The sequence below is a fragment of the Tachypleus tridentatus genome, chromosome 8 (genome assembly GCF_004210375.1).
Source record: "Tachypleus tridentatus isolate NWPU-2018 chromosome 8, ASM421037v1, whole genome shotgun sequence".
Lineage (NCBI taxonomy): Eukaryota > Metazoa > Arthropoda > Merostomata > Xiphosura > Limulidae > Tachypleus > Tachypleus tridentatus.
This window is the reverse complement of record NC_134832.1, coordinates 39,490,787-39,502,409: the sequence shown is the minus strand read 5'-3', so window position 1 is coordinate 39,502,409 and position 11,623 is coordinate 39,490,787. Positions and strand designations below refer to the sequence as shown.

The 11,623-nt window shown below is 28.5% G+C and overlaps 1 protein-coding gene across 1 annotated transcript in view; it reads right to left on the bottom strand.

Moving 5' to 3' along the window:
- Window positions 1–285: 285 nt before the first annotated feature.
- Window positions 286–11,623, bottom strand: part of Pld (Phospholipase D) — a 153,133-nt gene continuing 141,795 nt past the window's right edge. The window contains 3 exon segments of the mRNA XM_076448349.1: window positions 286–4,592; window positions 6,724–6,844; window positions 7,774–7,991. Coding sequence (XP_076304464.1) covers window positions 4,368–4,592; window positions 6,724–6,844; window positions 7,774–7,991 — 564 coding nt within the window. The 3' untranslated portion in view covers window positions 286–4,367.

The window sequence follows — 11,623 nt, the reverse complement described above, 5'->3', positions numbered from 1 at the left end:
ACTCAAAAGTGTGTGTAAAGTGCTTATAAAATTCTATATACATACCTTTTGTTGTATGTTTAATTTGTATTGCATATCTGGCCCATTCCTATTATAAGTATTACCATGCTTATTGTTAAACTGTGCAAGCTGACAAAACCTTTTGGGCCTTAACTTTATTTAATGTGAAATATCTTATTGATTTTAGATAATTTTATAATGTGAAATAACTCACTGATTAGTCATTAACACATTTGTCTTACAGTGTATAAATAAAAAAACAGCAAAACCTTCAGCAATCCAAGGTAATATTTCAGTGTTAAACAACACAAGACTTTACTTAATTAAAACATTATACAACATATTAATCATAAATGCCTCTTTAAAAAGAGGAATTACTACAAATATTATCAATAGTTATTTGTTACCAACAATTTTCCTAAATCAAATACTTTTAACAGTTTCTAATTTTTAAACACTAGATATACAAAATATGACAAATCTGAATGTTTTTTTATCTGAGGTATACTATAGTATCAGCATCTCTATATTTAATCTGAAGCATTTGTTAAAATGCTAATAAAAGAATATGAAACTAATAATGTCACACATTCATTAACCCTCTGTCATAAAGTAGGGTAATTAGAAAAAAGAAAAAGAAAGAAAATTAACACAGGACTATCATATACTTCCTGGGACTTGTTGGGCTCAAATTTGCAAGTTTCAGTTTGCCATATTCAGTGAAATTTTGTCTTGATCATATATTGATTTGTATTCCCCATCATGATTGTGAGGATGGAATGTCAGATATTAAATATATGATTTCTATGTGAAAAACAATGCTATTGTACACAGTACTGTAACAAAAACTAATGATACTTCTTATGCATCTTTTTTATATTTACCAAATATCTGACCTCCTTTTAAAAGCAAAGGAACTTACAATTGCACATTACATATTAAGCACCACTTCCTCATGCCACATAACACAAATATTATGATTCTCCACACTTAAAAAGTGTACAAGTCATATAATTACGTTGGTGGGTGACATTGGGCAAAATGGCAACTTCAAAATTAATTCATGATTACTTAAAAAGATATCATTGAATGACACAGAGAGAAGACAAACAACCAAGTCCAATGTCCAATCCCCTGAAACTGTGAAAAATCCAGAATTGCAGGATTTAAGTGTACAGTTAGCTCAAGAAAAAGAAACAACTGTCATCATTTTTAAAATTTATATCAAAGATAGAAATTTTGCATTTTTCAATGTTATATCTTAATTAGTACTTCATATTAGTAAATTATTTGTACCCACTTTAATAATAGTGGAGTTGATTATCAAATAATTGTAATTAAAGAATTAAGAATATTTGAGTTGGCCCATGAATATTTAATTAACTACAAATTACAAAATTTAGAAGCCAGATGCTCCTAAGGGTTTTGCCTGACTGAGTCCTGACTTGGAGAAAAATAAGAATGAATAACTGTAATATTCAACAAATTTAAGGGCCCACCTATGTTAAGAACATCCTACTTTTATGTAAGCCATCAAAGAGACATCACACCTGCTTTCACAGATACTTAGCTATTACAATATATGCTCAATAGATAGCAATCACAACATTAACCTGAAGAATATAAAAATAGTTAACAAGAAATTACACCAAAAAAAAAAGTTATTATAATAGGAACACATGGTTGTGTTCTTTCCACAGATTTTAACCAAAACAGTGGTTTCTCTTTATACACATGTTGTTTATTTCTCAAAGAAATTAAACCATTCATTGAAATAATATTGTTATAAATCTCAATTACCAATTTTCTTTTTCTCACTTTTTCATTGTAGACAAGTTAGGGCATACCAATACAAATCTGGCTCAATTGTAATTTTTCATTTTTTTTAATATTAAGTTTTTTTATTGTTTCAATTTGTTTATTTCTTGTAAGAACTATAGAAGGCACTTTGTTATTACTGTTGCCAGTTAACTTGCATTTTGAACTGTTACTTTAGTTGCTTTTACTAATATAGAACAACCTACAATATTCAATAGATCAGTAGAGATGTAGAAGGCATATTAATAGTGGGGGGACCCCAAGGTTTATTTAACCAAATAAAGTGATGGTATGCATGCCACAGATGCACCTGCTACAGCTAGAGTAAATGGCTTGCCTTAGGATCCTGGAAGCTCTTGGATTCTGGATTAAATTTTCTCCATTCTTCTGCTTTTCCCTGATAGTAATTTTCCTAATTTTGACCCACTTTTACTGGGACAATTTGAAAAGTGTTCCCCTCCCATACGCTGCTGAAATAACAGAGCTGGAAGCTTGAGTGAAAAAAATAAAAAAATAATACAAAGTACAGATTAATGAATTAAGTTCCTGTATAATTAATTCATCCTCCTGCTATGAGCTTGAAATAACTTAATAAAATAAATGAATGGACTGCTTTTCTTAATTATTCACTCAAAACCTCCAAAAGTATATATACAGTTCTATTAATACTTTCTATAGCTTTCAATGAATAAGTTGTATTTCAGTACCACCTACATGAAGCTTAGATTATTTGTATATGAAAGTATAATCCAAAATTGTGATATACTTGAAGCATATATACCTAAATGTTTCTTCAGCAAATAAAAACAATTTTGAGTTGAATGAGCTTGGCAAGAAGTTAAGAAGCCAAATTATGTATTCATGTCACAAACATCCATTATGTTAAGTTGGTAAGTTTACTCAGATGAAACAAATGTCTGAAAATGAATCATACGATAAACCTAATTTCTCAAATCAAACCAGTGTTTATAATTTATGGAACTTTTCATTGGTATATTATTTAATACTGGAAATATACAGCTGAATATTAAAAGATGTAGTACCATCTTTTATGAAAGACTATTCTATGTATAATAATTAAGGACATAAAAGCTAAGAAAATTATCACATTTTAAGGATTCATCATAATACTGTTTTTGTAAACAGTTGATAGTAGCATTTCAGTTTCCTATAACATACAAATTTTAAAATAGAAGAAAACCTATTTACCCAAGACACTTTTCTTTATAATCCACAATGTTAATAGTTCTTAATAGAATTCTAGACATTTGAGAAAAAGCAATCTTAAAGATTGCAAGAAAATTACAAAAGTTTTAGTTGGAGATATTCTAAATTATTCCTTTTTTTTCCTGGGAGTGAAAGAACTCCATATTTTCACTGCTTATTGTAGGTTTTCAGTGCTAATCAAGGACTGTTTGAAGATTTTCTAACTTCCAAATAAGTGGAATATAAAGTTGATCATTTGCATTAAAAACTACTTTTTAACTAAGTGCCCTTTAATGAATAACAATTTTTTTTGTTTTAGATTTTGCATACTCATTGAGAATATGCATAGGTGAAGAATTATACTCTGATCCAACATTATATTAAAACCTTAAATTATAACTATCTCTTTTCTAACAATACAATATAATAAAGATTTATTATTAGGTTTTAATGTAAAGATCATAAAAATATGAAGTGAAAATAATTAATAATTCTAGGCTCCTGTTTCCACTAACCTTATTTTTTAAAATTTCCAATCAAACATACATGTTAGTTAAACAGAGTGAAAACCTCAGGTTGATTAAATAAACTAACTTCTGCCACATTTCATTCAATTCAATGTAGATTAAGTTGAATAGATGCAGTACTATAACAAAAACATGGAATTCAATTCAAAGTGAAACTGAATGAGGTTCCTAAGCTTAGCAATAAAAAAATCTTTGTTGTTATGCACAAGACTCACATTCTTCTTATATAAATCAATATGAATATATGCTAACATTGAAAATACTAACATTCATCATTGCAATAACAATATAATATATACCCTTTAAGAATACACACATTGCATGTATAAAATAAACTTTCCCACAACCCCAACAAAACAATTTTTAATTTTTTTCCCAGCACCATAGAAACATCAAAAAATAAAAACACAACAATCCTAATTTCAAAACAGTGTAGATTATACCAATGAAAAGCAAAAAAGTAGATGGAAAGTTGTCTCACACTTCCCTTAGTTTTGCAGTGTTTCAATTTTACAATGAGATAAGTTCTGTGATTAAATTACAGCTTAATAAGTATTCTGTTGGCTCACTGCTTTAAAAAAAAAAGAATCAAAACATACATGTAATATTTTAAATTTCATGTCTATATTTTGCAAAAAAGTATTTTGTTAAATACTTTTTATACTTTGAATTTTCAAAATAAAATTTAGGAGTTTACTTCAATGTATTATTAATTATTATGGCAGATTACATTTTATTTAAATGCAGTTTCTTTTAGCTACTTTCTAATAATTAAAAGCCAACAAATACTATCCCAGTTACGAAGTTTATAAATTATTATGTCCATATAAATGTAGGCAGTAAATATTCTTTGGTTCCAGAACTAGGCACGAGATCCTCTTCACTGAGGAATGATAATGGTAAAAGAACAAGATGGCCTCTAACTTTCTGTAACTCTAGCCGAGCTCTAGCAGGGTTTGTTTCAGCCAGACCCTTTTGAGACTGATACGTCTTAATCTGAGCAAACTTATGAACTTCATCAGTAGGAATACAACGAAAGACCTAGTAAAAATGAAATGTAATAATTTGACTTAAAATCTTAACACATGACAAGAACTGAAATGAAAGTTCTTAACTTAGAGTAAGAGAAGCAAAAATGTGATATTTCAATACACTACTAAAATAATTATAGAAAAAACTAGTACTATATGCATTTCTCTGAAGCCTCAACTTCAGTATTTATTTTGAAATGTAAAAAAAACAAAAAACATAACACTCAGTGTATACAATATGTGTAAGAATATGGTCTTAAAACACTTCAATTGAAAGTTAACAGTTAAGTACTTTAATTTGTCTTACTGATGTACTTTCAAGACTATTATACTATAATTTTATGCAATGCATATGTATTCACACACAAATAACTAAGTACTGTTGTATATAGTAACCATTTCAAGTATTTATCATTACATATGTAATGCACAAAGATTTTCCTCTAGAATGAACTGAAAAATATTTAACAAAAAATTGGTAGATTTGTAAGGATCATATTTCTCGTGTATTTCATTACATTATTTTAAAAATACACATTATTTACTGAGAATTAGTCTATGACTAAAAGAAACCTATTACTACCTGAAGTTAATAACTGAAAAATTGTCTTAATCATAGTCACATAAAAAAACTAACACTGCATATCTTGTTGGTATATTAAAATATTCAAATGAAAATATGAGTTATGGTAAATGTAACATGAAGTTCAGAAAATAAAAGGCATATTTTCATATATGAATACATACACACTGTTACACACATACACTATCACCAATTAATACATACAACAGCATCTCACTGTAAACAGACTCATTAGCATACATTACATTTAACTGGGAGTCATTAATATGAAGATTTATATTTCAGTTTTGAACAACATTTAAAAAATATATATATAATTCATTACAAAAGAATAGTGTGAACAAGATCAGAAATATTTCTGGCTGTTAAGAGTCAACAACATAAATGTGTAAGTATGTGTTCACAAATTAGCATACTATTGCTTATTAATAGAATAACAAACACTAGTGAGTGTATTCAAAGGTTTAAAAGCTATTCTATGTATTCACAGGTAAACATTTCATTGTGTTTAATAATGGATTAATTCATGCTTATCTGTATATTTAAAGTTTAACATATGAATTTGTGTGTGTGTGTTCTCAGTTGAGTGCACATTGTATATTAGTGAATGTATTAATAGGAAAAAAAATCTTAGTTGCCTGATCATTGTAGTAAAATGTTCAAAGACAAGCACAGTGTTTTGACATGGGTGAAATAAAATACATAATATGAACAGTAATATACACTTTACTACACAAAACAGAAACAGATAAAAACAAAGACTCATTATGACCAGTAGCAGTAATTGCTGGACTGAAATCAAAGAAATTAACCATGATTAGCAAAAAATAAACACAACTAAAGAAAAACATTAATTTAAAATTAGATTGTAATAAACTAGAAATAAATCTGTAATTGAACTAGGGCCTAGATTTTTTTAACCAAAGGTTAATAACTAAACACACATGGTCATTGCCTGAAAAATTCACAGTAACAAAAAGAAAGTGGAGACCAGACTTTAAATCAAGTCTTGACTCTTTCAGGGCTTTAAAGAACAAAAAAGTCCTAAAGTTCCATATCGTTTTAAAAATTTACATTTTCTCTACAGTTCTATCAATCAAATAATGAAATTATTGGAGTTTATTGGTATTTCCCATACTGAGTAACAGTCATAAAATAGTCTAACAAACTGAATAATGTTGGCTGCAATTCCATTCTATTCCACGAGATAATTTACACTACTCTTGAATGACACCTGGAATAGAGACTAATAGCTGCAATTACTTTATTACTTACACATTTGACCTAGAAACATTTATTGAAAACTGATTAAAAACTCCAGCACAAATTAAAAGTGTTACTGTATTAAATACATAAACTAAATGAAAGTGGGATATGAAATGTCATAGTTGGTCAAGCCTATTGTGATGTTGTACATACTGGTTTTGAAACCTCCTCACTTCACTGGCAAACAGAAACTACACAGACTTTTGTAAAATTTTAAGCTCCAGAAACCATTATACTATTAAACTAAAAAAACCCATAAAATAAGAAATATCTAATTAACAAAATAACTCACTTTTTCAAATATGGAAGTATTAAGTGCAGCAACAGTAAGCCATACATCCTTGTAGAAAGAATCTGAGACTGGATCTCTGAGGTCTATTTCACTATTCTTTTCATCCAGCCCAAGATGTTCTCTTAAGGAATTGTTATTTATGTCACAAAAAATACAAAACACGTTATGTGCTTCATTAGAACAACATAATTTTAGGTTACATACACTACAAAGTTGTGGGAGTTTACTTTTGACTTTTTTAAACTGTGATTTTATTTATTTACTTACTCTACCTGAACTTTCTTTTTTTACTTCTTAGCTCTTAAAAATACTTTTTTCTATCATTATAGGAATTTATCCTCCATGTTCTAACTCTGAGTTCATTTCCATTTTCTTGTACTTTAGCTGTAAGTGTTTATTTTCAACTTTAAAGTTACAGTGTTCCTTACTGTCAAAACTTCTTACTGTAGCTCTTAGAATATAGCCTCTACTTTCTAGCTAAAATTTCACTTACTTTCCAGCACTTCTTATTCTAGCTTCAAAGTATAAAAAAACAATTCCTATAACTTTTTAATAATGTTTTTATGGTTCACTACACAACTGTTTCCTTTTTACAGTTATGCTATTGTGGGCTATAAATTCATATTTGAAGTTGTATAATGGTTTAGTAATGTATCCATTTCAACAGAAGCACTTTAAAAAAAATTAACATTCTTACCTTGTGTTCAGAAGTAGTACTGAATCATTAGTAAGTGTTCATGAACTTTCAAAATTTTGGTCAATTATTAATTTTCAATACATGGGCACTGTTCTTCTTCATACAAAGTTTTAAATACTATTTTCTGGGTTTAATTGCTAGGATGTTACTATTTACAAAGCTATACCAAAAACGTTTTTTGGCATGTTTTATTCAAGCAAAGTAAAAAAAGAAGAATTGAAAATTAGGACAGTTTAGTTAAGTTACATTTAGTATTATTAAATGTAAACATTCTATGTGCAAAATACAAAAATATGAAATCTAAGTCAGTCAACAATAAAATGCAGCAGTAAATTCTCAAATCATAAATTCACCTAAAAAGAGATTTTCTTAAAGTCCCAGCAAATACACCTGCTTGATATGGTGTTCCATTCATGATAGATTTTTGGAAATCCACATCTTCCATGACTGCAGCTATCTCACTATCTCGTTCACCCAGTAAACTGCGGTCATTGATATTAGCTGAACCAATGATCACTGTTCGATCATCTACTATCATCATTTTACTATGAACATACACTAATTCAGTAACCTGCAATGCCAAAGAAGAACATCACTATAAATAGTATTTTTAATCACTTTTTTACATTTGTAACATTTTAATGAAAGTATTCATATTTTATTAATACAGCAAATTTCCTTTTATTGCTCATTGAAAATAACAAAATTAGTAATATCAATAATGTACATAAATAGCAACTATAAAGTATTCACAAATTTGGAAGTTAACTATACCATTTCTTTTAGACTGATAAACTTAAATACATTAAACTTCAGTTTTTAAATTGATTTTCAAAAAAGTTGCATTTAGCATAATCTTAACTTTGTATTTAATACTTTTTGGTACATATTTTCAATGAAGACTTTTGCTAGTTATTTGTCTTCCATATCTGTTTTATTATGTTAAAAGTAAAGAAATGAAATAAAATTAATACTCGATATGATGTGGCAGTTTGGGTGGAATCTCCTATAACAGCTTTAAAATATATTCTGTTGTTATCTAATATATATAATTGGTTGGTGTTTTGTGAATAACTTGTGTATTTTGTGTTACCTCAAAGTCAAATGAAGCATTCTAAGTGGGAAGGTTCTAGAACAATAACCCGTAATTTTTGGCTTCACAAGTATATTTGTTGGAAACATTAATATTCACATTACAAATAAAATTTGCAAAATACAGGTTATGAGATTATCAATTACACAGCACTATTTTATTTATAAATTTTTATTTAGTAAGATATGGAGTTTGGGTTTGTAATATAAGGGACTAATATTCTACCATTAGAAAAACTTCATATTAATTATGAATGTTTTTGGAATAATATAATGTATTACATGATTTATTTTTATCCTATTTAATATACAAGTATTAAAAAATACATGATAATTTCCCCTTCAGAACAAGAGATGTGTTTTCTTGTAGAAAGAATACTTATGGACCTCTGATTTTATTATTAAAAAAAATGTATACAAAAGCAAAACAAATGGTTTAATATATTTTGGCACACTGATGGATTGTTTCATTTTAATTTTGGTGTTTTAGAGGGTTCTACAGATGGCACCACTCAGTAAATCTTCCAGATTTACCTACTCATATGGAGAAATAAGTACATAACTCTATAACAAGACCACTAAGACAAAAAACTACACATGTAATATCAACAAAAAAACTACACAATTAATACCAATAAAATACCACTAAAGTTAACAACAAAAATAACATTACACATTTCATACCAAAAAATACCACACAACTGACAACAACAAAGTTAATACTGACAAAACAACATAAAACAATAAAATTAAAACCAATGAAAACCAAAAATTACTACATGGTTAACACCAACACAAAAACAACACAATTAACATGAGCAAAAACACTAAACAGTTAACACAACAAAAAATACCCCACATAATTAATTCCAACAAAAAAACTACATATTTAATAACACAAAAAATACTAAAGTTAATAACAACAATAAATTTAATACCAGCACAAAAATACTAAACAGTTACTAACAACAAAATCACTACATATGAACACCAACAAAAAAACACTACACAGCTGACATTAACACAAAATGCTACTATCTTAATACCAACAATAAATTTAATACCAGCACAAAAATACTAAACAGTTACTAACAACAAAATCACTACATATGAACACCAACAAAAAAACACCACACATTTAACACCAACAAAGAACACCACACATTTAACACCAACAAAGAACACCACACATTTAACACCAACAAAGAACACCACACATTTAACACCAACAAAGAACACCACACATTTAACACCAACAAAGAACACCACACATTTAACACCAACAAAGAACACCACACATTTAACACCAACAAAGAAACACACATTTAACAACAAAGAACACCACACATTTAACACCAACAAAGAACACCACACATTTAACACCAACAAAGAACACCACACATTTAACACCAACAAAGAACACCACACATTTAACACCAACAAAGAACACCACACATTTAACACCAACAAAGAACACCACACATTTAACACCAACAAAGAACACCACACATTTAACACCAACAAAGAACACCACACATTTAACACCAACAAAGAACACCACACATTTAACACCAACAAAGAACACCACACATTTAACATCAACAAAGAACACCACACATTTAACATCAACAAAGAACACCACACATTTAACATCAACACCACACATTTAACATCAACAAAGAACACCACACATTTAACATCAACAAAGAACACCACACATTTAACATCAACAAAGAACACCACACATTTAACATCAACAAAGAACACCACACATTTAACATCAACAAAGAACACCACACATTTAACATCAACAAAGAACACCACACATTTAACATCAACAAAGAACACCACACATTTAACATCAACAAAGAACACATTTTTAATTATACAGTTAACACACCAATAAAAAATACAACAGTAATCCTTTTTTCTCGTGATGATGAGAAACCCACTTGAAATAAAAATGTATTCTCAACATAGCTGGAATGGGTACTAGCACTTCAATTAAAATAAAGTACAGAACAATGTTTCAACCTTCTCAGGTCATCCTGGTGACCTAAGAAGGTTGAAAGATTGCTCTGTACTTTATTTTAATTGAAGTGTCAACACCCGTACCAGCTACCTTGAGAATACAACCCCTTTTACTGTTTTGATATCTTTCAAGCATCTATTCAAATATACTAATTATGACACACTTAGATCAGAATGAAACAAATTTTCAAACTTTATTCCCATCACCATGAAAAAAAATTTAATAAGGAAATTTATCATTTCATATAGATTATTATTATATAATAAATCTATAACGATACATTAATCTTTACTTAAATTGTCATTTTTTCATGAAATTGATGACATTATAAACTGTATACTATGAGAAAGTAAAAGAGTAGCATTGATCTCACATGCAAAGTATGTTCTGTATATTAAGCTAACAAATTTCACTTCTTAAATGAAAAAATAATCAAGATGTCTGCTTCTGCTCTCAGTGCATACTCAGTTTTAAAACTCTTGAATTATTTTAACTTTCTCCTCTACTGATAGTTCTGCTCTATTGTGTTTCATAGGAAATGCATTATACAATTAAAGTTTTGTAGCTCAAAATGAACTGACTAGTTAATTAAGTAGACATGCAGTTTGACTCATTTTGTTAAGTGGCCAATTGCATACCCAACTTGGTGAAAGCATGACATATCCAGTGAAAGTCGAGAAGCAAAAGTGAAATTTCAGTCCATAATGTGCTTTCTTTTAAAAGTTCTTGTTATACCCTTACACATCTTACTTTAAAAATTTTGTAGGTTGTTTTAAGGAACCTACATTTCTTTGTCATTTTTTTCTCTTGAGAAAATGTGCAAAAAATAACTAAAAACAAAAAAAATCTCTAAGAATGTTTAATAATATTAATTCTAAAAATGGAAAATGGGTTGGAAATGAGGTGTAGCAGTTTAGTCAAGATATTTAACAGAAATGGCAAAACAATTATGTCACTTCTTGTTCAAAGCACCCCATTTCATAACAGAGATGTGATTAAGATTTAAAGTGTACGAAACATATCAAATTTAATAATAATCTTGCGTTTTTCTTCTAGAGAAAACTATTTCACATCAAGGA